General features: G+C 40.8%; 2 protein-coding genes across 2 annotated transcripts; both read left to right on the forward strand.

Moving 5' to 3' along the window:
* The first annotated feature begins 1,049 nt into the window (after positions 1 to 1,049).
* supv3l1 (SUV3-like helicase) lies at positions 1,050 to 13,564 on the forward strand. The gene is made up of 16 exons (XM_034079371.2): positions 1,050 to 1,517; positions 3,587 to 3,664; positions 4,172 to 4,279; positions 4,361 to 4,475; positions 5,134 to 5,302; positions 5,547 to 5,658; positions 5,899 to 5,976; positions 6,282 to 6,373; positions 6,488 to 6,668; positions 6,993 to 7,086; positions 7,217 to 7,336; positions 7,465 to 7,564; positions 7,674 to 7,754; positions 7,912 to 8,088; positions 8,475 to 8,623; positions 12,386 to 13,564. The coding sequence occupies exons 1-16, from the start codon at positions 1,253 to 1,255 to the stop codon at positions 12,801 to 12,803; spliced, it is 2,337 nt and encodes a 778-aa protein (XP_033935262.1). The 5' UTR covers positions 1,050 to 1,252; the 3' UTR covers positions 12,804 to 13,564.
* A 685-nt stretch (positions 13,565 to 14,249) lies between these two features.
* On the forward strand, positions 14,250 to 27,159 carry LOC139432835 (hexokinase HKDC1-like). Its single transcript, XM_034075169.2, has 21 exons — positions 14,250 to 14,491; positions 15,696 to 15,858; positions 15,978 to 16,135; positions 16,344 to 16,466; positions 16,544 to 16,639; positions 16,777 to 16,876; positions 20,346 to 20,529; positions 20,627 to 20,782; positions 20,863 to 21,096; positions 21,238 to 21,379; positions 21,558 to 21,714; positions 21,844 to 21,992; positions 22,210 to 22,329; positions 22,858 to 22,953; positions 23,412 to 23,511; positions 23,860 to 23,954; positions 24,056 to 24,222; positions 24,657 to 24,812; positions 25,223 to 25,310; positions 26,141 to 26,286; positions 26,604 to 27,159. The coding sequence occupies exons 1-21, from the start codon at positions 14,429 to 14,431 to the stop codon at positions 26,737 to 26,739; spliced, it is 2,829 nt and encodes a 942-aa protein (XP_033931060.1). The 5' UTR covers positions 14,250 to 14,428; the 3' UTR covers positions 26,740 to 27,159.
* The last annotated feature ends 536 nt before the right edge of the window (positions 27,160 to 27,695 follow it).

The raw sequence follows: 27,695 nt of genomic DNA on the forward strand, positions 1-27,695 counted from the left end.
AAAGTATGCAGCCGAAAAAAATCTGCCCCTTCCTTTCGTTCTGTACTACCTACACAAATACTTAGTATTCTTCTTGAGTATTTCCATTCTTGCTACTTTATACTCCACTACAACCAAGAGGCTAATATTGTTCTGTTAACTCCATTACAATTATCTGACTTTCTATCAGTTTTATACGTTTTCTGTTCAGTTAGAAAAAAACATTTACATTTTTTTGATTAACAACATAACCAACTTTTACCTACATAATAAACAATTCTAAACCCTCATGAGTCTGTGTACCTTCGTATCAATTGTTTGTCTTTCGTAAACAACAAAGTGACTGCAATACTTCTTGTTTTAATGTAGGGATGGTTTATTTTATTTGAATTATTTTCTAATGTATGGATTGTTTATTTTTATATTTGTATAAAAACAAAGAATCCATACATTAAAAATAAAATAAACAATTAACCTGGCCATTTAATAAGCTCAAAAACAAAAATATATATTGCTGTTGCTTAAACGGAAAATTCCGTTTACTTTAACAATGATTTTGTCGCTTTTCCGTTTACAAGGACACTCAAGGTCACATTAATACAGCAGCAATACTTATCCAAATCATCACCATCATATATTCTTTATTACAACACTGACAGTCAACATTTTCCTGCTTTTTCCTCTTTTACTTTCATACTTTAAATCCTTTTTCTGATACGTACTAAAATGCTTTTACTAAGGATTTGAGTGGTGGATGTTAACGTGGGTGGAGTATTTTTACAGTTTGGTTTGGTATCAGCCTTTTCTATATGTACTCACTCAAAGTAAAAAGAAAGCGGGACATTTAGCAGAGGAATAATATCTGTTGCATATACGATCTTAGGTTTACACTATATAGAAGTCATATAAATGGCCTGTTTAAAAATGCGTCATTTTCTTCACAATGTCAAACGGAAAAATCATGACAAGTTATTTCATCCATTTTAAACAGTATTGGCTCATTTAAGCAAGTAGTTTTTATTGTGTTTTGAATACAAATCATTGTATGGTCAAAACGCAAAACAGGCACATTTGTGGGCAGCTAAATCGCGACGGGTCCTGTCCCACGTGTAAGCAGGAAGAGTGTTGACCGTCCTCTGGTGCAGCTTGAAGTTTCTGGTGTGATATAATCCACATATTTAAACCTGATAAACACCATGGAGCGACAGTAGCACACATTTTGCACATAGCCTGCAGAAGGTGCTAACAACCGGGTTAAAAGCGACTCGCAGCGATGTCAGCTAACCGGTGTTTGCACTTGTTTTCTCGGCTTCAGCGGCACATTATCCCCCGGGCTGCCCGTTGTCCTGTGTCTTCTGGCTCTGCTTTGTTGCACAGACAACACCAGGATGGCTCTCAGGTTTCCAGCAGAACAGTTTCATCAGACAGCTTTTCTTCAAAACCCCCTGACACCTCTCTGTTTGTCCCGGTGTCTCTGAAGGCTGACGCCTCGGAAGATGGGGATGTGGGGGTGGAGCTGACACAGCCCCTCGATAGAAGTGAGTACATTTACCAGAGCTGTTACAAAACGTGCACAACTACTAACACAGTGAAGCGATCGTAGGCTGTGAAGATCTTGTATCGCAGGCTGACTCCAACAATGTCCATTAAATATGTTTGAGAAAGTGAAAAGTAAAATGAGACATACATCCATTATCAGGCCTAAAATATGTTAATATGTGTGCACTAGGGATGTGCATCTCCATCACTGAGGCCGATGCGATGCGCATCTCGATACGTTGCCACGATACGATACATTAACGATACATTTGAAACACCAGGCGATGCGATACGATTCACCCCTGTTGCGATACAGTTCGATACGATTTGATTCAACATTATGCGATTCGGTGCAATACGATGCGATTCAACACTATGCAAAAATAATGATACTTCAATATGGTACGACAGAGGATTTTTGATTTATTCCTTATATGCAGCAAATCATACATTAACAAAAAAGTGCTTTACATATTTGGTACTGCACATCCCATCATGCCGTTTATTTTTTTAACTTTAAAAGCTCTCCAGAGTACAGTACAATTGTATAACACCTCACAGTTAAACAATGTAAGGATGCATTGCTCATGATTAACAAATAACAGCTACCATGGTGCCATGCCCATACAGCTGCCAGCCTGATGTGCTTAACACTCATAGGCTAACTCACCAGTGGGTTCTATAACAATAAAGAATATAAATAACCTTTCACAAACAGGTATTTCATAACTGCTTATAGTAAGGAAGACATTTAAATTATTATTGGCCTTCACAGGCTGCTGTAAACTAAACACCACTCTCTCTGACAGAACACCTCACTGAGTGATTGAACTCATATGTCTAACTTTCAGGTTTCTCTTTTCAGCCGCAGACCCCATGTCGCCTCTTTATGTGCGTCGCTAAGTTCCTCGTACTACTTGTGTACTTTAAAGTGGCTCGGCATCGTTAACAATTTGCGAGCGATTTTTCAAGTTGACTGTAGTATATAGTGCCGCGCACATATACCATCAGGACGTTACTGATGGGGTGCGGCTGCGGAGTGATACTGTGTGTATGCAAGCCCGCATCTAGGACGGATCTATGTATCATGGCTGTAGACCTGTTAAGTAATAAAGATACCTCATACAAAGGTCTACGGATACCTTATTACTCTCCATGACCTGCGGTCAACTATATAGCATAAAGGATTATTACACCGTCTTTCTTGAACAATCCGAAGTGTTGCCAAACGTTTTATTTGTAGGTATTTTTCGGTGCGCTGTGTTTCTCTTTCTCCTCAACTTCCGTGTGGGTTGATAACTGAGACTCTCGGCCTCCGTAGTGGCGAAGCAAATATCAAAGATCGTCTCTGCTGAGCGTTGACAAGATGAGGAGATTTTATATGAATGAATCGGTTTTTTACCGATGCAAAGACGCTACGCAATCGATGCATCGCGAGTTCAACCCAAACTGTAGCCGATGTGCACTCTTTCAACCGGTGCACTCGCATCTTGAACGTTTATGCCGGTGCACCGATGCGAATCGGTGAATCTTAACATCTCTAGTGTGCACAGTATTGCAAATGCAAACTGCATGAATAAAGTATAGTGTAGTGACGTGCCAAATGAGCATACGTTTCAAATGAAATTATAGAGAACAATAACTAAAATGCTCATTAAATATGTTCAAGAAAGTGGAAAGTAAAATGAGAAATACATAAAATAATAGGCCTAAAATATATATAATGAACATAAAGCCCAATGTAAGGTTGTGGTACACAGTATTGCACACCTTAATCCCCACTAATGTAATACAAATTGTATTAGAAGACGTTAAATTAGAGAATATTGCCAATTATATTATTAAAGTGATGTAAACATGAATGTTGTAAATATATGCATAATGAATAATATAATAACTACATCAGTGTGCACTAAGTAAAGTATGTCAAAGTTAAGTGGTTGTTTTTGTGTGCTTTTGCTATCTTTAGATGCCTCAGATGTGTATTTTGAACACTGTGTATTTTTATTAGCTTTCTTGTAATAATAGACATCAAACTAATTGTCTTAATTGTGTTTCTCTAATTCAGCTGAACTGCTGAAAGTTCTGAACCGGTTTTATAAGAAGAAGGAGATGCAGAAGCTGGCAGCAGACCATGGCCTTGATGGTAAGAAATAATAAGTTGTTAATACTTTGCTTTCAAAAAACGTCTGATGTAACACATTGCTTGAAAGGGCAATACTGTACATGAATGATGGCTTGTTGTTTTATGTGTGCATGTGAATGATTTACTTGAAGGCAAATGGCTGGTCACACATTTGAGTCAATCATCATCATCTCTGAGATCCAGCTGTTGCTAAACAGCAGCTGTAGCAGCTGGTTGTTAACTGCAGCTGCCTTGGTCCTACCATACAATACACTATACTGTATAGTCCCTGTTAGGAAAGTAACTCCTCTGCAGATACAGATCTTACATAGTAAAGAAAAATAAATGTACCCATGGCTTTAGTACACATGCAGATAGCACATATAAACATACACAATACACACCTACGGACAACCACACAAAAGATTTTTGTGAAGTTTTAAAATGCTGAAGTCGGAGTGATATGGACAGAAATCTAACAGCATGCTTTGTGTGGTGATCATTTTGTGTGTGTGTTTGTCTGTACAGCTCGTCTGTTCCACCAGGCCTTCATTAGCTTCAGGAAGTATGTTCTGGAAACGCTGTTCCTTCCTGCCGATCTGCACATCATCCTCAGTGACATCTGCTCCGGGTCAGGTGTGTTCACGTTTAATAGATCAATAGATCATTTTGATAAATTACATTGAAACTTTAAATAACATAATTTCTGTTCTCCAGGTCATGTTGATGACATCTATCCGTACTTTATGCGTCATGCCAAGCAAATCTTTCCTATGCTGGACTGTATGGACGACCTGAGGAAGATCTCAGACCTCAGAGTTCCTGCCAACTGGTGCGTATTACAGAGACGACTGTTCTTTATACATCTGATATCTGCAGGTATACGTCTTCACTGGCCTCACAATTGGACTTGATTCAAGTTCACCTGTCAATGATTCTCAGTGCATTTCAATGAAGGGCATCCCAAATGTTCTGATTTACTCAGTCAGACAAATCTGAAATCCCTTTTCAATGCCAGACAAAACTATGGTTGTCACATAGCAGCTCTAACATAGGACACTTCTTGAAGGCTTAAGGCATTCTACGAGCTTTCATTACACTGCATATATTAGCATCACGGCTAGTGGACATTTAGCTCTTCTACAATGTCTTACACCTTCTTTATATTTCTATTTTTTCAGCCTAACATGGTGAAAACAGATTAGCTTATTTTGAGAGTAAGAGCAAATAGTTGACAGACTGCAGAGAGTCTTCATCTTTGATCAGTTGAGATATACGCAACACTAAATTCTATTTATGTCTTCATTTTTTAAATTGTCCTCTGCATCGAAATGCATCTTGGTGTTAAGACATTTCCATACGTCTACTTAACGTCTAAACTCCTCCACTCTACTGGCTGTAGGTTTTATTCACCATCTGAATGTGTGTGTCTTAACTTGCACTGTGTTACTTTGTGGTTACAGTCCTTTTGTGTATGTCTGTTTAATCAGGTACCCTGATGCTCGTGCTATCCAGAGGAAAGTGATTTTCCATGCTGGTCCCACTAACAGCGGTAAAACCTACCAGGCCATCCAGCGCTACCTGGCCGCCAAGTCTGGAGTTTACTGCGGCCCCCTGAAACTACTGGCCCACGAGATCTTTGAAAAGAGCAACAATGCAGTACGTATTTGTCTTCTTCTGTCATCTCTTTGGTTTAAAGCAAAACACCATTGCTTTTACACATCAATCTTTTTAGGTCTTAGTGGGTACTACTTAATATTAAAGCAAGTTTGTATCCAACGGTCGATCCTGTCTTTTCCATTTTCCATCTCTGTGAAGAGGTCCTCTTTAATCTCTTTCTCACCACACCATATTGTTGACTATTGCCCCATGTGTTTATTTGTTTGTGTGTGTGTATTTGCAGGGTGTGCCTTGTGACCTGGTCACTGGAGAGGAGAGGAGCTTCATGGACCCCGATGGTCGAGCATCTGCTCACGTGGCCTGTACCATTGAGATGTGCAGTGTCACCACACCTTGTAAGTAAACACTATACATACAAACCTTTTAGTTTAATAGCATACAAGAAAACTCAACATTTCTCTATTGGACATTGAATTGTAACTTATCAGATTGTATCGGCTATTTAAAAATGAATGGTGAAGTGCTGTCTCTTTTCAAATTCATCCCCAGTAATCACAAAGAATAAAATAAACTTTCCTTTGTATTTAAGGATGTAGTTCACATTTAATTCATCTTTTGTGTGTCTCTATTTATAGATGAAGTTGCTGTAATTGATGAAATTCAGATGATCAGAGATCCTTCCAGAGGCTGGGCCTGGACCAGAGCACTACTGGGTTTGTAATACACACACACACACACACACACACACACACACACACACACACACACACACACACACACACACACACACACTCTTAGACTTTCTTGTACCATTCAGTTTATTTACAAATGTAACATCATAATGAATCAATAAAAGAATAAATATCTTGTTTTGTCACATTACGACACATGCCTACAAATGCATGATTTTAGGCAAAATAGACACATCTCTAACGTCTTGTAAACTCATTTTGCATGATTTGCTTTGAATTTGATGTTTCCGAGTTTGGCAGCTGACATGTTCTTTGTATTTGTGCAGGTCTCTGTGCGGAGGAGATCCATGTGTGTGGGGAACCTGCAGCCATTCACTTTATCAGAGAGCTGATGTTCACCACTGGAGAGGAGGTGGAGGTACGGCTGTAACATTTAGAACGGCAGGAAGTGAGGCGGTCACTGATGTTATTCACCGTTTTCTTTTTTTAATCATTGTCTTTTTGTAACCTCTTTCTTCCTCTCGCTCTTCAGGTCAACACCTACAAGCGTTTAACTCCATTTGAAATCTTGGATCAGGCTGTGGAGTCATTAAACAACTTGAGACCAGGAGACTGCATTGTCTGCTTCAGTAAAAATGACATCTACTCCATAAGCAGACAGATTGAGGCCAAAGGACTGGAATGTGCTGTCATTTATGGGAGCTTACCTCCAGGTGAGTTCTGCTTCTCGTCCGGTGTGAATAAGGGTGTTTTTTAGAAGGACTTATAGGTAGATGTATGTTTGTGTGTAAGGACAAAACACCTTTTGATGACAAAGGGTTAGCTGTGAATGTGCTCTTCCATCTGCCTGAAAGCGGTGTACCGTTTCTGTTATTTGGCTGCAGCTTGAACCCAAAATGTGTCCAGAAACAACCTGAAAATCAAAGAAATACAACATTTATCTCATGCATGCACTCTACCAACCAGTATTTGAGCTTTTTGTGTGACTTTTCTGTAAATGTGTGCTAAAGACTACTCTGGTTTTCTGTGATTTACAGGCACCAAGCTGTCACAAGCCAAGAAGTTCAATGACCCTGATGACCCCTGCAAGATACTGGTTGCTACAGATGCCATTGGCATGGGCCTTAACCTGTAAGTACTATCATTTTATTCATCTTTATTTAACCAGAAAAGAACAACAACAATTAATTTGACTATCAAGTAAATGACAATAACTATACTGATTATCCTTTGGTCCACCTTTCTTCTCTTCTTTCTCCAGGAGTATAAGACGTATCATCTTCAACAGTCTAATAAAGCCTAATGTCAACGAGAAAGGGGAGAAACAGATGGACACCATCAGCACGTCACAAGCTCTGCAGATAGCTGGACGCGCAGGGAGGTCAGTCTCAATTCCACTTGTAGTGTTCAAATGTAGGACAGGGAAAGGGGTTGGAAACGTTTCTAGATTATTAAACAAGTTTCTATCAAGGGCTTTTTTAAACTCATGTCCTCTGTCACTTTTCTTAGATTCTCCTCCGTATATCAAGAGGGACAAGTTACCACCATGCACAGAGACGACCTGCCTGTTCTGAAAGAGCTCCTCAGCCGCTCTGTAGAGCCCATACAGGTGAGGATTCACACACAAACACACACTTGTTTTCTTTCAGTAAACCCATAAAATAAATAATCAAAAAGTATGGATTTTGATGGATGAAATCATCTCTCCTCTGTCTCAGACTGCAGGTCTGCATCCTACAGCAGAGCAGATAGAAATGTTTGCGTATCATCTGCCTGATGCTACCCTGTCCAACCTTGTCGTAAGTATTTCCATCTTTTCATATATTTATTCTGACATTTTGTGACAAATAAAAATTTCTATCTAGAATTGGTTATGTTTTCTTTTTGTAGTTTGGTTTATTACTTGCACACCATAGCCTTTTTCTCACAAACTGATACTTCTCCTTTGCCTTGCAGGACATTTTTGTCAGCCTGTCTCAGGTGGACGGCATGTATTTTGTCTGCAACATTGACGACTTCAAGTTCCTGGCTGATATGATTCAGCACATCCCACTCAACCTGAGGTCACGCTACGTCTTCTGCACTGCTCCCATCAACAAGAAACAACCTTTTGTATGCACCTCCTTCCTAAAGGTAAGGATGAGTGGAAGCAAACATGGGAAAGAGACAGGAGATTAAAGGTGGTCAATTGAGGGGGACAAGCCATTTTACGATTAGGGCTGGGCGATAAATCTATAGGTAATATATCCTCTTAGAATAACATCTTATCACAATTAGTTCATTGTTTGTTTGTAGCCTTTATTTAACCAGGTGAAAGCCCCTTGAGATCAAAAGATCTCTTTTTCAAGGGTGACCTGCACCATTCATATATCAGATATCATGATACACAATTAAATCACCTAAATTGATAGACATTAAAACTAGTGTCTTAGTTTCAACATATTTCCTTACATTTGCTTGTCTTAAGCTTTTCATAGAATCCTACGGCTCCTCTGATCTGGTTCTTGTTTCTCTTTCAGTTTGCCCGTCAGTTCAGTCGGGACGAGCCGCTGACGTACAACTGGGTCTGTCGCCACGTCAGCTGGCCTCTGTCTGCACCCAAAAACATAAAAGACCTCATTCACCTGGAAGCTGTTCACGATGTGTTCGATCTGTACCTCTGGTTAAGGTAACGCAGTGTTTGAAAGTATTTCCACTTCTTGTGCCTGTCATTTTAATTAGATCATTATGGACGTTTGACTGAATCATGTTTTAGTTATGTGCGAATCTTAGTTAGATTTCACATCAGCATTATATTCACAATATTAACAATCAGCTTTTATATTTACAGCCATTAAACATTGGAATATGCTCGAGCTGTCCTTAAAACGTGAAATCTTGAAAAGATTAATTTGACCATGAAACACATTTATTATATTTAAAGTCTCTGCTGTGATACGTTGTTATAGTCAGGGGTCAGTGTGCGAAAAATTATTTACAATATCGGACAAGTAGATCTTTCACTTGACTTGTCCGGCGGACAAGTGACTTTTTTCGCCCTGATGTATTGACAAATTATTGATACATTCAGTTTACAAAAGGAAGAACTCATTCGCAAATTGTACGTGTCCGCCATTGTTCGTTTAGAAATGTTAGTTTCGGTTCTGCTTGTCGATTCTTAAGGAAATGCATCTCGCCGCTTTCTGTACAGTTAGACGGGCGGGGCGGGGCGGGAAGTGTAGCACAGTGGCAGGGTTGGGAAGCAAAACTCGGTTCCGAGTAGGAACAAATAACAATTGTCCGGTACCGGGATTAATAAGAGTTGTGAGGATAGGAGGCGAGGCCGAGCCCCGCGGACTGCAGCTCTCTCTCTCTATGCTCCGTATCAGCTGATCGCTGCATGGTGCAGCTCAGCGTCTCTCTCTCTCTCTCTCTCCCTCTCTCTCTCTCTCTCTCTCTTTCTACACACAGCAGATCCGCTGCCCGTTTAACAGCCTCATCTTTGTCAAACTTTCTTATGTTCTTTCTCTAACACGTAATTAAGGTTATTAAGCGTTTTAACTCCTGTGTTGTTAATATTGACCACCATTTCCTTTATGAATTAAAGCAGCCTCCCTGTCTGTGTCCTCGCGCTGTCCTCACATCCCCGGACCCCCAGACTCAGAGGAGCACAGGGATGTCAGTATTGTTTATGAAGCAGGGTATAGAAAGTACATTATTGAAATGAAAATAGTATTTATTTACTTTTACAAACAGTGAGCAGCTGGGCAGCTGCAGCATGTGTATTGCGGACATGTGTAAGCGTGCAAGCGTCTTTGAGTTGTAGAAGAGCGCTAGGCCTATAGGCTATACATCTAATGTGTCATTATTATTATTATATGTCCTATGTGTTGGACATGTGTGGTTGGACTGTGTCTCACAGGCAGGTTGCAGTGTAACATCAGAGGACACTGGGCCAATTGTACATTCTCAAACTGCACTTAGAACTAACTAAACAATGCAGAGATTATTTTTATATAATTGTATTCAATAACCGTAAGAAATTAAACGGTATGAAGTGATTTGTAAATAGGAATACAGATTTGACTTAATGTTTTTATAAATATATTTTTCTCCCAGTTTGTCATGGGACTTATTTTGACCCTCTCAAAGAACCGGAATCGAGAACCAAAAATAACCGGAATCGAAAAGCAGAACCGGAATCATTAAAATCCAAACGATACCCAACCCTTTGTGTGATGCAGTAAAATCTTACCGCTCACTTACGATGACGAAGAAGAAGAAGATTCAAGTGGCCCCAATTTTTGTCCATTCTGGACAAGTGAAAAATGTATTGACAAACTCACTTGTCCATGGACAAGTACTCTCTAAAACCTTTTTCTCACACTGGGGGTGCACATAACTTTCTCAGATGAGTACCTGGAGTCAGTGTTTGGTACTCCAACTTCTGGCTCCACTCAAAGTTATTTGATGAAGCCCTCTGTATCGCGAACGTCAACGGGTGGGGGTCGCGGGGCTGCTAGTGGAGTACTTGGGGGGGGGGGGGGGGGGGCTAGTGGAGTACTTCGTGACCACAGAGTGTGAACGTTGTGATCAGCTGTTTTAGCGCAGTTCTCCAGTGAAGGGGGGGAGTTTCCCTCCGCAGCCGGTTGGCGTAGTTTTGGCACAATTCCGTTGTACAGACCGACGTCTGTGCACACGGAGACCGACCCTGTCGTCCGGTGATCTAACCGCCTTCTGGAAAAGCTTCACAAGTACGTCGGTACGCAAATGCGCTTTGTGACACAAGTGACGGTACGCATTTCAGATTGTTGCCGGCCGCGCATGCGTACCTGCGTACCAGTTATGTATGGGCTCAGAACAGTCTCATAATACACACATGCACACAGAAGGATTCAAACTTCTATTTCCGGATCCATACTTGTGTTTTTCAATGCACACACAAATGTATTCCGTTTCATATACATGTAAATACAATCCAAATACAGAAAAAAGTTTTACATATGTATTTTTGATCCTCACATATTAGTTTCTCGTTTAAATCCCCTGAACCTGCAAACACAAACCGCTTTCTGTGCACGGATCGCTTTGCATTCGTGTGTGGGTTTTTTGAGACTCCCCTGACGGTCAGCCGATTCGTACTTGTAATTGTTTCTATCTATAGCCAATCAGATGTCTCGTTCATTCTACGCCAATCACATGAGCGCGCCCCCACGAGGGTAAGATTACTTCATATACGCATTTTGCGCAGTCCGGTCAGCTCGCTAAACAGAGGGCGGAGCATCAGGTGATTATGCAGAGCTGCGCCTCTCCGTCAGACTCAGCAGCTGATCTGATCTCTCTCTCGCGTCCGGTTATAATTCACTCGCGTTTATGTCCATATCGATCAGATCCAGCTCTCCTGATCGGCCTTTATAGAGAGCACCGATCAAACTATTGAGAGTGAATATCGGCCGATAATGACCGGCGGGGCTTCCCCCGTTGACAGTTCACTGTCTAGCACTGGCTTCGTAGTGCACTGATCGATTAGGCTAAGCTAACCTGTAGCTGCTCCCTCCACACTCACAACAACTTCATACAGACATAAATAAAGCAGCTGTATTCGCCATACAGGAAACACACATTTAAAACGGTTTTGCCTGCCGTTTTTGTGTACACAAGCATTCATCAATGGTTTGGAAAGTGGCGCTGTACCTTAATAATATAAAGGCTTGTATTTGCGTGCATTTCCTGTTCGGAAAGTGGCAATGTACTGAGAGTGGAGGGTGTCCTGAGATTAGCGCCTGCAGGCAGGCTCCATGGACCTGTCGGCTCCGGACTGCGCAAAATGCATATATGTAGCGCTACGTCATCAACGCAAGAAATCTACCCTCGTGGGGGCGCGCTCATGTGATTGGCTTAGAATTGAGGAGACATCTGATTGGCTATAGATAGAAATAATTACAAGTACGAATCGGCTGACCGTCAGGAGAGTCTCAAAAAACCCACACACGAATGCACAGCGATCCGTGCAGAGAAAGCTGTTTGTGTTTGCAGGTTCAGGGGATTTAAACGAGAAACTAATATGTGAGGATCAAAAATACATATGTAAAACTTTTTTCTGTATTTGGATTGTATTTACATGTATATGAAACGGAATACATTTGTGTGTGCATTGAAAAACACAAGTGTGGATCAGGAAATACAAGTGTGAATCCTTTTGCGGATCATGAAATACAAGTGTGAATCCTTCTGTGCGCATGTGTGTATTATGAGACTGTTCTGAGCCCATAGTTATGTGCACCCCTGGTTATAGTTGTGTATGCGATGTACTGTTTTTAGTGTTTGTTTTTGTGTAACTGCCCAGACGCTGCAGATGGATATTAGCTAATAGCTAAATCTGGCATAAAGCCTCTTTGATTTTTTTCATGCTTGGTCCTTTCTTAATAAAGATTTATGTCTGTCTCTGTAGCTACCGTTTCATGGACATGTTCCCAGACACGGCAATGGTTCGGGAATCCCAGCAGGAGCTTGATGACATCATAAAACAGGGCGTCCGAAACATCACCCTTCTCATCCGAGCCACCAACTCCTCCATCACCGCCCCCCTGGGCAGCAGGCGGGGACAAAAGGGTGCTATTAGTGGAAGTGCCAGCGCTGCTAATGTGACCAATGTGACCAATAAAAGAGCTGAAAGAGGCCCTGTGGAAGAACTGATGGACAGCTCTCTGGCTGGTCGTCTGGTGAGAGACGGGCTGTTGACTCCTGATTTGCTCCGGCAGCTGCAGATGGAGTGGTCAAAAAATAAAAAGCAGGAAGTCCCCAATCAGAGCGCACTCGATAAAGATCACAGAGATAACACCAGGGTGAACAATAAAAGGAAGAAGTAGTGAAGAAAACAGACGGGATCCTTGCTGCTCCTATGGAGAGGGATAATTGATACGAGCCTTGGATAATATCTGGAGGTTTGATTCAAATAAATCATGTTTTTCTGACCTGGAGGTATCATTAAAGCTATTAAACATAAAAATGTAGCTTGACAAGACCAGTGTTCATTCATAGTAATTTGGTCTGGACACCAGATTAATGGGTAATTACATGTTTTGCTTACATTTACCTAATAAAAGCTGTCATTGTATTCTCCTTTTCACTGGGAGATTAAAATACATCACAGTGGAAGATCATTCAAAACTGTCTAATTACCCAACAACAAACTTTACTGACCACGCGGAAGAAACGTACCTGTTGTCACGCATTAATGTGGGAGATGTGATGTCCTGCCTGAGCCATCGGCCCACAACTAGAAGCTGACAACATTGTTTACCACAATGTTTTAATGGAGAGTCACTTGGTGTCGTAATGCTCTTTGAGAAGCATTGTGACCAAGAAACATTTTAATATGCACTGTGTGTGTGTGTTATGCAGGTCTGCAAAACGTTACTTTTGATTTCGATTTGTAAACTCAAATGTGAACCCTCGGAACGGCGTGAGTATGTATGCAACCTAATTGAGCGGCGAAACTAATCTGAAATAAAGGTATATTGATTACAGCCCTGTAAGTGTCCATATACAGATAAAATGCCATACTTTTTCTTGTTTGTATATTTAAGATGAAAACAAGTCAATTAAAAATGTACTATGTTTTAACGGTCTTGATTTCATGTGTATGTTATTTTGTGCATGATGAAAGAAAAGCAATTGGCATAATTCAATCAAGACTTTCACAAGAGAATTTTCAAAAGGTCATGAGGAAACAAGGGCTCTAAAGAGATTCAATCAAATGTACCAATTTGCAAAAGATGAGTTTATCAACAATAGGGACCATGTCCTTATACCAAATAAGTTGGAATAACAAAACCTGGATGCTCCTCTACAGAACATAGATACACAAATCCCTTTAGATACTGCTTTACCCTTCTTTACCAATTTAAGTGGTCTTTTTAAAGCTTGTTCTAAATGTTTATTGTAGTTATGTTCAAGTGTCTAAACAATGTCTTGTGCACCCTTTCACACAGTTGCACAAAATGCAGTCTTGATATAACTAAACTTTATTGTTTTTGGTGTAAGATAGAGGTATTTTTCACATTATTATAATTTTTTATGTCAACGTTATGGGGCCAAGCTTAAATTGCACTTCCTCATTTTCATGACCTTTGCTGAGTTAAGTCATTGCTGGTGTTGCAAGATTCCTTAGAACTTGGGTAGAGGTCTAATGTTGGACTGAAGATAGGAGACAGGGTTGGGCGGACAGACGGAGAGATTGAAGGAAATGATGAGATGAAGGGGTTTGGCCTGCTGTTAATGATTAAGTTAGAGTGGAGGCTCTGCTCAGTGGACTCAGTCAGTCACATCAAAACAAGTCTGCCAGGAGAGAAAAACAACAGACTGTAGTTCAACTTGTGCACAAACCGAACTGTGTTTTACTGTTTTTATTGAAGTGTGTGCAGTTGTTTTGCCCACTGACAGAGGAACACAGACTCATTAACAAACCAAGTGGTGTGTGTTGCACGTCAAGATGTTTGCAGTTCACCTTGTTGTGTCCTTCTTCTCCAAACTCCAGGAGGACCCGACCAAGAAGGTAAGAGCTAGCTCACAACTAAACTTTTTTTCTAGTTGCAGCACTAAAAAGACTACTTTCCAAATGTAATCCCCTACAAAGAAAAATGTATGAAATTGAGAAAGATTGCTGATGTGTATTTAAACAGAATCCTCTCTTAAAAACATAATCCCTCAATTTATAATATACAAAATTCTCTAAATTCATATCCAAATCTATATTGCTATATCTGACATCTGACATGCATGTGCAACTTGGAGCAAGTCCACAAACACATTTCTTTTAAAATGTTAAATATGTACTTCTCATGTATGGCTCTAATGTGTGCTGCGTTATTCAAAGTGGGGCCTTCTGGCAGTATTATTATTATAAAGGGATCCAACTACTCCTGATATTGTATTAGATACTTGACCTATTGAGTGTTTGCAGACGTTCCTACAACTATCTTTACCAAATCCAAAAGATAAGACGCTAGCTGTTGTGAAAGATGATCAAGGTTCCATAATCATTATTAGTTACTGTGTCACCATGTGTCTCTCCTGAGCAATGATTAACATTGTTCCCTGGCGGGCGGTGGCACTGCTCCTGTGCAGATGTGAACAAACAAACTCTCTCAGGGACAAAGTGTTGAAAAAAACACTGCACACATTCACACTTGTGATTACCAGAACCTTGTGTTTTAAACATGGCACCACGGTGAGTCGAGCTGCTGACTGTACACATAATATGGCTATGAGTATACAGAGTGGGACTTCTTGACTCATGCCCTTTTTTTGTAATTTCTTGAGCAATTTAATTTGAACACCCTTTATTTCCTAGTCTCTAGTGGTAAATAGTCTCCTGCTTCTCCTTTAACATGTTCTTTCAAGCAGCAGGTCCTGGGATAAGTTACTGTAAACAACAAAATGACCTTTGAGCTTTTGATACAAGAATAATACCTGAGTTTAGCACATGCTGCAACAGACCTTGTGACATTTGCCACATGCAAACCTTCAAGATAAAAGATACCATTTGCTGATGATGGATAACTTTTCCAATCCAGACCAAATCCTCACAATTATGAAGAAGACAAACCTTAAGTTTTTAGGGTTGAAGAAAGAAGACTAAGTGAATCTCCAAAGTGTGTGTCTTGTCAACAAAATAAAGTAAGAACACATTAGTATGCCTCATTGCCTTTTGCTTTTGTTTGCTAACCACTCTGTTTCTGTCCTTACATGTTTTTTAGGTGGACAGGTTTATGTACGCCATGCATCTCCATGACGACCAGCTAAGCGACATCTCCGCTCGTTTCCAGGCTGAAATGAAGAAGGGCCTTTCAGCGGAAAGCAACGCTGCAGCAGCGGTGAAGATGCTGCCAACACACGTGCACTCCACTCCTGATGGATCAGGTAGCTCAAATTAAGAGTTTTCACACTTGTTTAGGTCAATTTGTTGTGAAGAAACATATTAACACACATACAGTACAGTGCTGATCATACATTTTTGCCTCTCTTCTCCACTCCTGCAGAGAAAGGACATTTTCTGGCATTGGATCTTGGAGGCTCCAAGTTTAAGGTGCTCCAAGTTAAAGTGAGAGAGGGCACGGGGGTCAGGAGAGGAGGAGTGGAGATGGAGGAGAAGACCTACCCCATACCTGAGGAGCTACTCACTGGGAGTGGAAAAGAGGTACGGAGGAGAGGAAACATGGAGGGTGAAGTGTCGAGAAATAAAAGAGGGGTTTAAATTGAGGGAACAGAAAATGCTGAATAGGGACTCCATGAATGTGAGGAGTGTTGGACCAAAATTACAAAAGAGTTTAAGAAGGGGGAAACAACAGAGGGGTCGTCTAACATTTTACACATGCAAACCTTCTTCTGTCTGACTCTGTCTGCAGCTTTTTGACCACGTGTCAGAGTCTCTGAAGGACTTCCTGCATGAGAAGAAGATCAGTGTGGAGAAGAAACATCCTCTGGCCCTCACCTTCTCTTTCCCCTGTGAACAATCCGCCTTAAATCAGGTACTTGCATCGGTTTTTCATGACCTGTACCTGTTCCTTTATTACTATTTTCTTATAATGTTTTTTCTTCTCTGTAGGGATTATTGTTGAACTGGAGTAAAAACTTCCGGGCTCGAGGTGTTCAGGGTAAAGATGTGGTCCAGGCCCTCAGAGAGGCTGTAAACAGGACTGGGGTAAGATGGCTGTTTGAACTTATTACCAAATGAATTGAGTCACACACATGTCTGCTTAGTGCTGACTGCACATCCTTCAGCATACAAGATACTGCAGCTGATAGACGTTAATTTATACTCTGAAACTCCCTCTGCAGGGTATGGATGTAGAGGTGTTAGCCATGGTTAACGACACTGTAGCGACCATGATGACCTGCGGCTTTGATGACCGGTACTGTGAAGTAGGACTCATCGTTGGTGAGTTGATTCACTTTTAGAGTAAAGATTGAGGCTTGCAACTCCTTTGGGTGCTGCTTCAGAGCTCATTTGTGTTTTGACATGCGCAAAGGTATTCCTATTTCCAAGTACTGCTCCATAAAGTTGCATGTTTAGTTAAAGTAATGAATATGAGCAGGGACGTGCACAGACATTTGGAGGGGCTATTGCTCTAAACTGGAAAAAGGGCCTCCCCCCGAAAAAAAACATAAGACCTTTTTTTAATGTAAAAGAAACCAAATGATTATTTATTACATCAACTAAATTGAACACTAATTCACATCTCATAACAAAATAAACTAAGGCGACTACTTGCATTCGGTGACTTAATTTCAAAAATGAAAATCAGGGACATTTTTAGTTTTGCGGTCCATATCTCATTAAAATATCTAATGTTAGTAACTATTACAGACAAAATGGGGACTATTCTGTTCTAATGTAGTTTTACCATTGTAACTGCTTTGCAGTCCAGACATACTGATAAAATAGGGCCTCTAACCAGGGGTTAAATTGGGCCGGGGCTGTTCGGGGCTGTCCGGGGCTCAGCCCCGGCACATAGGACGATGCTCTGACTTCATCGCCCTCGCTCATTTGTCATTTGTTTAAGCCATAATGTCAAAACATCTCTCGTTCTTAATATAGACTTTATTTAGGGTCGATATGTGTTGACTTTAAAATTTAAAATAGAAGATCTCTGTGACAGGATATAGTTTTTCCACTTAGTGAACGTGTGTCTCTGCTCCGATCAGGAGCTGCAGCACCGTGGCTCCTTCGTGCAGAGAGTCTGCAGCGGTGTGTGTGTGTGTGTGTGTGTGTGTGTGTGTGTGTGTGTGTGTGTGTGTGTGTGTGTGTGTGTGTGTGTGTGTGTGTGTGTGTGTGTGTGTGTGTGTGTGTGTGTGTGTGTGTGTGTGTGTGTGTGTGTGTGTGTGTGTGTGTGTGTGTGTGTGTGTGTGTGTGTGTGTGTGTGTGTGTGTGTGTGTGTGTGTGTGTGCAGTGGTACCACCAAACCCCCGACCCGTCTTGTAACACGGAGCCCGTTTCCTACACCATCAGGGCCGGTTCTAACCAATTTGCTGCCCTAGGTGAGATTTTAGCTGGCACCCCCCCCTGCCAGAAAATCGTTCAGTAGAACAAATAAAAGTATCCAAGGAATACACAATAGAATATATAAAAAATGAATTAAAAATCTCTACAAAAGACCAATGCACTACAAAAACAGAAACGTATTGACATAGGTCATATACATCAAAAAGGCTTCAAATGTATTCAGTATTATATGAACATGTTTTAATTGGGGTGAGGACATCACATCCTCTAGGGAGGTCCGGGGGTATGCCCCCCCGGGAAGAAATGTTTGAACATTTAAAGTAAAATGCTTCAATCTGGTGCACGTAGAGCACACATTACTAGAGACCTGATCTAGGGGGTACAACTCTAACGACCCGTCCACACAGCGGCGTGCGTTGAAGCTTGCCGGCGGGCGTGTCTGAAACTCGACCAACAACCAATCACATTAATCTCCCGCCCCTGACATACAAGCAGCGGTTTGATTGGCTAGAGCTTGTACTGGCATATGATTCGATTGGCTGACGCTTCTGCCGTGGCTTCAAAACTTGAACATTGCTCAACTTTTGTAGCGAGCCACGCCAGCAAAGTGACGTCACCCCATTCAAAGTGAATGGTGAAGCTGTCAACGCACGCCGCTGTGTGGACGGGCCGTAAAACACCCATATGAAAAAGAATGGTTTACATTTTAATAATCAAATAAGTATGTGAACATAACCAATAGCCTACCATAGCTAATACCAAATAAATGCAACTTATTTTATATTTGTTGTTCATTCATATTTTATTTTACTTAGTTAACATTTATTTATGCATATTTTTGTATCTCTCAAGTTTTAAACGATATTTTTGGTTTACTGTCCTATAGTATACATTGAAATGATTTCAAACCTGTTTACCCCAATAATTATAAAAGAGTGCCTTGGAAATATTTGTTTACATAAATTGCATTTATCTCTCTCGCTCGATCCCACACCCACTTTGGTTGTGAGCTGCGGATGCCTGATAAGCCAACACCCCCCACTTTCATCACTTACAGCGCCCATTGTACAGGGCAAATGAAAAGTGTAACCGGGGTGAAAAGGGTGTTACCTTGACTTAATTATGAATGTTGTTACATCAAGGCCGAAAATTAGGATGAGCGCAAACAGTCAAAAAAATGTTTTCCCTCCCAGAGCTGCCAGCGTGTATATATATTAATAATTGAAGATGTAAATGAATTCCAGTTTATTTGTAGTACTTTCTATTTTTATTGTGACATTTGGTGGCATCAATGTCTGCATTTGATACAGATAATGGAGCAGTTGCTTTAGGGCCACAGTGTAGGCCTATATCCCTTAAAGGTGGGGTAGGTAAGTTTCAGAAACCGGCTCGAGATACACTTTTTGTTATATTCCATGGAATGCTCTTAACATCCCGATAGCAATGAATATCTTAAGTGCTTTGACAAAAAATCCACAAAAAAATGTCATGGCCTACCTGCCTGTCAGCCTTCCATCGGGGCACAAACTTATCTCGTGCCTTCATTGGTCATGTGCGCGTTCGTGTGTGTTGGAGGAGGGGCTCTATAAAGTGGCAGATTTTCTCCGGTTGTGTATTTTCAAATTCTAGCGATCTCGAGCCGGTTTCTCAAACGTACCTACCCCACCTTTAAGGTCAAATAATGAGATCCTCGACCTCTGCCCCCCCCCCCCTCTCGCACCTCCACACAGAGCCCCCCCCCCCCCCCCCCACATATCAAATCCCAATTTAACCCCTGCTTCTAACTAATTAGGCTACCTTAAATAAACTCACTAATTAATGAAACCAGTTCAATACGCATTATTCTTATTCTTATCATTATGAGCGCAGCCAGTAACGGTAAGGTATCTAATTACTTATTTATTAAAGTGGTAGAGACATGGCAGAAATCCTACAATAAAGCGGGACAGTGAAGTATTCACCCATGAGAGGGCGATCAAGAAAAGAGAGCGAGCGGCCCCGTTGAAGGAGTTTACAGATGAAAAGAAACACACAATCACAACAAGTAGGCTCTATTTAGGTGTTTTTTTGTAAATAACCAACGGTATCAAGAGGAAGTTAAGTCCCCTGGTTTGTCCCTTATACCCTAACTGCCATGAGACAACTCAAAATCAAGTTTCCAAAATCCGACACTGAGGTGGTCTTAACGCACCGGCAGATGACAGCGCTGACAAAGTGTGTTTCCCGCTGCGAGACGCTACTAATTGTGGGCTTATCATGTTGATTCGGCCACAACAGAAAACATTAAAATAAACTCTCGCTCTCTCCAGAGCCAAAGAGGCAAAACGGGCCGTTGCCCTGGCAACATTAGCCCGTACCTGTGCACGTCCCTGAATATGAGTATCCTGTGTGTTTGTGTGTATAGGTAGTGGCACCAATGCATGCTATATGGAGGAACTGCATCACATTGACCTGGTGGAGGGGGACGAGGGCAGGATGTGTGTGAACACGGAGTGGGGGGCCTTCGGAGACGATGGCGCTCTGAATGATTACATTACAGAGTTTGACAGGGAAGTGGACGCAGCCTCCAACAACCCTGGGAAACAAATGTGAGGACATAAGCTGACTTTGTGTTTTTCATCATATAAAATGTGATGGGAGAATATCAACCTTATAATCATTCTGTTCCTGTTTTCCTAACTGCAGTTTGGAGAAGATGGTCAGTGGGATGTATCTGGGGGAGTTAGTGAGGCTGGTTGTATTAAAGATGGCAAAACTTGGACTGCTGTTTGAAGGACAAGTGTCTGATGCTCTGAGGACCAAAGGAAAGATAACCACTGCACATGTAGCAGCCATGGAGGAGTAAGTTATCTGTATTTGTGTGTGTTTTACAATCCCTCTGTGTAAAAGCAGTTGACGCCACACATTTCTGTCTATTCCAGATACAAACACGGTTTGAAGAACACCAGAAATATTCTTGTGGATCTTGATTTGAGTCCAACACCTGACGACTGCATTGCTGTCCAACGTGTCAGCACCATAGTGTCCTTCAGGTCCTCAAACCTGGTGGCTGCAGGACTGGCAGCTATCCTGACTCAAATTAGGCAAAACCGGCATTTGAGGACATTAAGAATCACTGTTGGCGTGGATGGGACTGTCTACAAGACGCATCCACGGTAAGTGTTATTGGTTTCTTCACCAAAATCTTCATCATATGTTGCCTTATTTCATTGGAGAAACATCACCTGGAATTGTTTTTACTTGCAGCTGCTACAGATTATCCATAGATCTTAAACATTAGACTCCTTTACTTTCAGGTATGCTAATCGTCTCCATAAAGTGGTGCAGCGGCTGATTCCTGAGTGCCATGTCAGGTTTGTGCTCTCAGACGGCGGCAGCAGCAAAGGAGCCGCTCTGGTCACAGCCGTCGCACAAAGACTGGCATCACAAAGGCGACAGGTTAGGAAAATATGTGTGTATATAAATGGTGTCTTTTCCAGTGTAGACGTTTATATCATCATTAATGCTACCGACTTGATAAAACGCTTCATTGAGAATAAAACATATTGAGCATCAGGACAAAGATCAGTAAATCACATTATAATATGGCATGACATTTTTTTTTTAAATATCCCAGGTGGATGAGACGCTGTCGCCCCTCAGACTGAGCGGAGAGCAGCTGCTGTTGGTGAAGAAGAGGATGAGGGGGGCGCTGGAGGCAGGGTTGAAGAGTAAAGGCCCCTCTGCTGTCAAAATGCTGCCTTCTTATGTGTACCAAACACCCGATGGCACAGGTTAGAAACTAACATTACACAATCAACGCTTTAAGGTTGTTGTAAAGTTGTTGTTACATATTTGCCCATGAATACATATAGTGATATAAAACCAGGTAATCAGTAAGCTAATAGTTTGTGTTTTGGCAGAGCATGGAAAGTACCTTGCCTTGGGTCTGGGAGGAACAAACTTCAGAGCGTTGCTGGTGGACCTTAAAAAAGGTCTGCTACAGAACTCAAGACTCAACCACAAGATCTACCCCACACCAGTGGAGATAATGCAGGGAAGTGGAGAAGAGGTAGGACATTTTGCTGCAGTGTTTGAGCTAAATAATCCAGGCAGATAACATGAACATTTGGCTTGGTTTGTGAAATACTGTCAATACAGCAAATACACTTATTTCAAGGAAAGTCATTTGACCTTTTATTTCTGCTTCTTAACACAACATTGCATTAAAAGTACATAATTGTTATCTTGTTCTCATTAAAAAGCCTTCTTTCTCTGTTGGTCTTCAGTTGTTTGATCATATAGCGCAGTGTGTAGGTGACTTCCTGGACTACATGGGGATGAAGAGCGCCCGTCTTCCTGCAGGCTTCACCTTCTCCTTCCCCTGCGAGCAGGCAGGGATTGACACAGTAAGTGTGGAGTGTAGTTTCCTGGGCCAAACCTCAAAAACAGTAAGAATCTGAAATACTTTATTAATCCGCAGATTGTATTTGGATTTCGTGAATGTTGCTCCATCTTTGAATGAAATAAAGAAATATGCTAATGTGTATAATCGAGAAGGTAAAGTAAAAACGTGCAGCAATTAATATGTAAAAGTACTTAAACGACAATGTATACAGTAGTAAAAGTAGTTCATTACTATTAGTAATGATCCTTATGCTGAATAACTGATTATTGCTGGAAATGCACAGTGTAATACAGCAACTATGCCAAAGTGATGTGAGTATTGCACAGTTAAAAAAATATAATGGCCCAGTTTATGTAGCACATATAATCAGTGATGTTAGTCTAATTTGTGACATCAACAGAAAACCCCCCAAAATACTTATAATATAAAACACAAGTAAACAGATACATTATCTCATTGTTGAAATGTGCCTTGTCTCATCCAAAGGATGACAACTTTTGAACCTTGTTCCACTATGTATGTTCCTCAGGGCACACTGGTGAGCTGGACCAAACGCTTCAAGGCCACAGACTGTGAAGGACACAATGTTGTTGGCATGCTGAGGGAAGCCATCAAGAGACGCAACGTGAGTCAAATCTTATCCAAAATATAAGAACAAGTAACCAGAAAGGAAATAGTAAAAAGCCTTTCTTGTAGGGCCTGAATAATAAATAAAACAAACCAATGTTTTGAACACTGTAGCTCTTCAACAGGGCCAGTGTTTCATAATGATGATCTGAATCAGATGAGGTGTGTGTTAATATCTGAGCAGAAGCAAGATACGTTACATCTGCCACAAACTAATGTAAATAATGATGACAAATGAAGTCCACACTCACTATATTCTTATATACCTTAGAGTAAATAACACAACAGAACAAAAAAGAGAGCCCAGCCCATGAGTAGTGGCACAAACTGCCTTCCCCACCAAAGACCACCTTCATTACACTTGTTTGTGTTTTGTTGGATGTTGAGTCATGTATAAATGTCTTTCCTTTTATGTACTGAATGTGTGTGTTTGTGTACACACACAAATGTGTATAGGAGTTTGACTTGGACATAGTGTCAGTGGTCAACGACACAGTGGGGACCATGATGAGCTGCGCCTGTGAAGACCCTCAGTGTGAAATTGGACTGATTGCTGGTTTGTGACATTCAGGGTGTTTACATGTTTTTGTAATGTAATTATCATCATCAATCATGTAATTATGATTATTGATGCATCAATGTGTTCATTACTTCAATTTAGTTACATTTAACCAAGGTCCAAATCCTTTTATCTCAATCTATAACAATACCTGATATTTGTTGCTTATATATTTATTATTAATCTGAATGTTTAAAGTCACTATAGTTAACCAATAATTGTAGTGAAGTAGAACAGTATGCAATATTAGTATTTACCTCTTAGTAAATAACTTGAGTCAATGTATTCAGTTACTGTCCACTACTGTATTTTACTGGATGTTAGACATGCGGTTTCGTTTCACAGGAACTGGCACTAATGTGTGCTACATGGAGGAGCTGAAGAACATTGAGAAGATTGAACAAGAGAAAGGACAAATGGAAAGAGAAGGAGAGGAAAAGGTAGAACAAATATTTTAGTTTTGTACAGTAAGTGAGCTGTTGAAATCATGTGTGGATGATAAACCAGACATCTAACCCCCTGATTTGTTTCTTGCTCCCAGCAGGATGATGGAGCGGAAAGAGAGAAGAAGGAAGAGCATGCTGGGATACCGAAGATGTGTATAAACACAGAGTGGGGGGGTCTGGGTGACGATGGCTTTCTGGATGACATTATCACACATTATGACAGTGAGGTCGACCAAAACTCACTGAACCCTGGAAAACAAAGGTGAGAAAACATCACTACAAAAGTATTACCATCAATACATAATAAAAGTACCAAAAGTGAAAAAAAATGTATGCAGAATGGCCCATTTCAGAATCCTATTATAATAATGTGTCTTTAATGTTGCAGCTGGTAACTTAATCTATACAAATACATTATAATGTATTAGTTGATTTATAATTTGTATTAATAATCGAAATATTCTAATATGTTTTGGAGAAGAGGTATAAAGTAGCAGAAAGTATTCAAGTGAATAACAAGTACTGCTTACATGTAAAGTATACTGTAGTACTTTGATTAACCACCAATGTATGTGTCTCCCCGCTCCAGTGAGTCTTTGAGTATACAGACCTTTTCAACAGTTTGATAGTTTGATCCGGTGTTCATCATGGTCTCTGTGGATCGAACACATGATATTTGTCTTTGTGTGTGTGCAGGTTTGAAAAGCTGATCAGTGGGATGTATTTAGGTGAAGTTGTTCGTCAGGTGTTATTGAATTTAACCAGAGGAGGTTTGCTGTTCAGAGGACAAGTCACAGAAGCTTTAAAAACACCGGGAATATTCCACACCAAAGACCTGTCACAAATAGAGAGGTAGGAGAAGCTGCGTGTGTGTGTGTGTGTGTGTGTGTGTGTGTGTGTGTGTGTGTGTGTGTGTGTGTGTGTGTGTGTGTGTGTGTGTGTGTGTGTGTGTGTGTGTGTGTGTGTGTGTGTGTGTGTGTGTGTGTGTGTGTGTGTGTGTGTGTGTGTGTGTGTGTGTGTGTGTGTGTGTGTGTGTGTTTGTGTGTGTGTGTTGACGAAACTACAACTGCAAATGTATCCATATTTCTAATTTCACAAAATAAATGTCTCTCTTTTTCACCTGAAGTAACTCATTTTAAATCTTCAAATCATATCACTATTCTTATTTCTAGCAGACGCCCCAGTGGAGATTATGAGTGTGTGTGATTGTAAATGTGTGGCTGCATCATACTGTAATGGTGTAACTGTGTTGTCCCCCCTAGTGACCGCGTGGCTCTACTGCAGGTCAGATCTGTTCTCCAGCAGCTGGGGCTCGACAGCACCTGTGACGACAGCATCATTGTCAAAGAGGTAAGAGACAGAAAATAATCAGAAACCTTATAGCTATTCCTTTAGTAATTCTCCATGATGTTTGGATAGAGAGGCGTATGGCGCAGTGGATAGAGCCTTGGTGTTGGGATCAGGGGGTCACAGGTTCAAACCCCACTGCAGTCAGCATGTTGTTGTGTCCCTGAAGACACTTCACCCCAAATTGCTCCTGTGGGGATTGTCCACAGTATTGAGTATGTAAGTCGCTTTGGATAAAAGCATCTAACAAGTAACATGTAGTGTAATGTAATGTATTAAAGCCTCCCACACAGTATTTCTGGCTGATAGATCTCTGCCAATGTGGAAGCTGGGCTCAAGCTTGGATGGAAAAATATTAGGTCACACATTTTCATTTACCAATTAATAACAAAGGTGTTATTTGTCCCGCCCTATGGGTGCAAAACAATCTAGCAGAAGGGACAGGGAGATGTCAATCAATTAGTCTATAGTATGCTTGCAGTCAAATCAGCCAGAAATCGTTAAAATATTAGTGTAAAGGACCTTAAATAATAATCGATTTTACTACTTTAGCAGCCTCCCACAGTCAGACTACATCTCACAAGACTAAAGCCTCCATCACAGTAGATTCACATACCACTTCTGGCCTATTTCTTGTCTCGAAATTGTCTCAAATGCCAGGGAAAGTTTAAGAGATGTTGACACTTTTTCCAGAAAATCATGTTCTCTGTTGCAACCTCCCTTTGGGATGATCTGCTGCTTGAGAAGTGATATGGTATTGTTTGGCTGAGCAAACTGTGGCAGCAACAGTCAGTAAGTGTTGCAATGATATAATGTTTCTCATTGTTGTACAGGTTTGTGGGGCAGTGTCCCATCGAGCAGCTCAGCTTTGTGGGGCAGGGCTGGCCGCCGTGGTCGACAAGATCAGAGAGAACCGAGGACTGGACCATCTGGACATCACTGTGGGGGTGGACGGGTCACTCTACAAACTACATCCACAGTGAGTTAGTTTCATGTGTTGTAGTCGTGGTATGCTTCAGGCACAACACTATTTATATTTGACCCCTAACCCATCACAGTCCCCCTGCTTCCACTCCTACTGCTATTTATTTAACTGTTTTACTTTACTATTTGCCCCTTTTATTAGTTTGTTTGTTTGTTCACCATGTAAAACGGCCTTGGGTCCCTTGAAAGGCGCTATACTGATTGAATCTATTGTTATTATTATTTAGTTTTTTATTTCTCTTTATATTGCTTTTCCAAATTACTTAAATTGATAAAGAATTAACAGTTTTGTATTCTGCTGCTGTTTTTTAGTTTCTCTGGAGTCCTCCAGCAGACTGTCAAAATGTTGGCTCCTCAGTGTACCGTGAGCTTCCTGCCATCAGAGGGAGGCAGCGGGACGGGGGCTGCCCTCACTGCAGCGGTGGCCAGGAAGAAACTGGAGAAGTAAAAAATATTTCTTAGTGTGTTTATTCTTTTCCCCATTATTCCAAATTCCCTCAGTACTGCAGTTTTTGTAGCTGAAATTGTTGTTGAGTGGTTAGTAAGCATCATGCGTGGTTTCTCCTCACCTGACAGAAAGCAGTCTCACCTGAAGGGACTCACAACAATGAACACAGCCATTTGTGCTGCTCATTGTTTTATTTATTTAATGTCTTTGCTTGATTTATGTTGTCCACTTTTTTTTATTGTTTGCTTTTTGTTTACTTTTGTTGTTTGGATAAGTTTTGTATTTGTTTATAATGCTTGTTAAGGTGAGTTTCCTTTTTAAAGCCACCATGATTTGTTTTATTTGTATCTCACTTGCACTACTAATGGTATTGTGTTTGTTGTGTTATTGTACTGCTGCAATAAAGGAATTAATACCCTCTTCCGATAATATAAAAAAATGTCCAATTAATAGATTTTTGCTAAATGACAAGAAAGAAACAGTAGAAGTTTCTAATTTGTCTGTAAGGAAAGCCATCCTTATTGTTGGCTTTGTATTAGTTTCAAATAAATGTGACTGACTCAGCAAAAATATTTGGTTCTTGACTCATACTTGGATTATCACGGCTTTAGACCTAAGTACTCTCCTTTCATATCATTACCAAGTCATCTGTGGGATAAGTGTTACACACCACAGCTGAACGGTCACATACCAGCGTTAGCACTGCACTGATTAGCCTTTGATAGCAGAGCTGAGTGTACGCTCATATCAAAGTCACACGCTGCAAAGGTCAGCACCTCCTGTGACACCAAAACAAAAAGGATGTAGAATTTACAGCTGTAATAACAGTATCTTCACTTTTACACAAAAACACACACACGTTGTTTAAATCATGGACTTAAATGATGTTTCCAAATATCTTGATTTATGATAACATCACAATAAGTCTCCACTGAGACTATATCATATTTAATTAC

This window comes from Pseudochaenichthys georgianus, chromosome 3 (assembly GCF_902827115.2).
Source record: "Pseudochaenichthys georgianus chromosome 3, fPseGeo1.2, whole genome shotgun sequence".
Taxonomy (NCBI): domain Eukaryota; kingdom Metazoa; phylum Chordata; class Actinopteri; order Perciformes; family Channichthyidae; genus Pseudochaenichthys; species Pseudochaenichthys georgianus.

What these genes read in the sequence shown, in the direction of transcription:
- supv3l1 (XM_034079371.2), top strand. Translation starts at nt 1,253, where the DNA reads ATGTCAGCTAACCGGTGTTTGCACTTGTTTTCTCGGCTTCAGCGGCAC. An exon ending in CTGGACCAGAGCACTACTGG is followed by an intron (nt 5,977 to 6,281) that starts GTTTGTAATACA and finishes GTATTTGTGCAG; the next exon opens with GTCTCTGTGCGGAGGAGATC. An exon ending in ATAGCTGGACGCGCAGGGAG is followed by an intron (nt 7,337 to 7,464) that starts GTCAGTCTCAAT and finishes CACTTTTCTTAG; the next exon opens with ATTCTCCTCCGTATATCAAG.
- LOC139432835 (XM_034075169.2), top strand. Translation starts at nt 14,429, where the DNA reads ATGTTTGCAGTTCACCTTGTTGTGTCCTTCTTCTCCAAACTCCAGGAG. An exon ending in TGAAGTAGGACTCATCGTTG is followed by an intron (nt 16,877 to 20,345) that starts GTGAGTTGATTC and finishes TTGTGTGTATAG; the next exon opens with GTAGTGGCACCAATGCATGC. An exon ending in TGGCATCACAAAGGCGACAG is followed by an intron (nt 21,380 to 21,557) that starts GTTAGGAAAATA and finishes TAAATATCCCAG; the next exon opens with GTGGATGAGACGCTGTCGCC.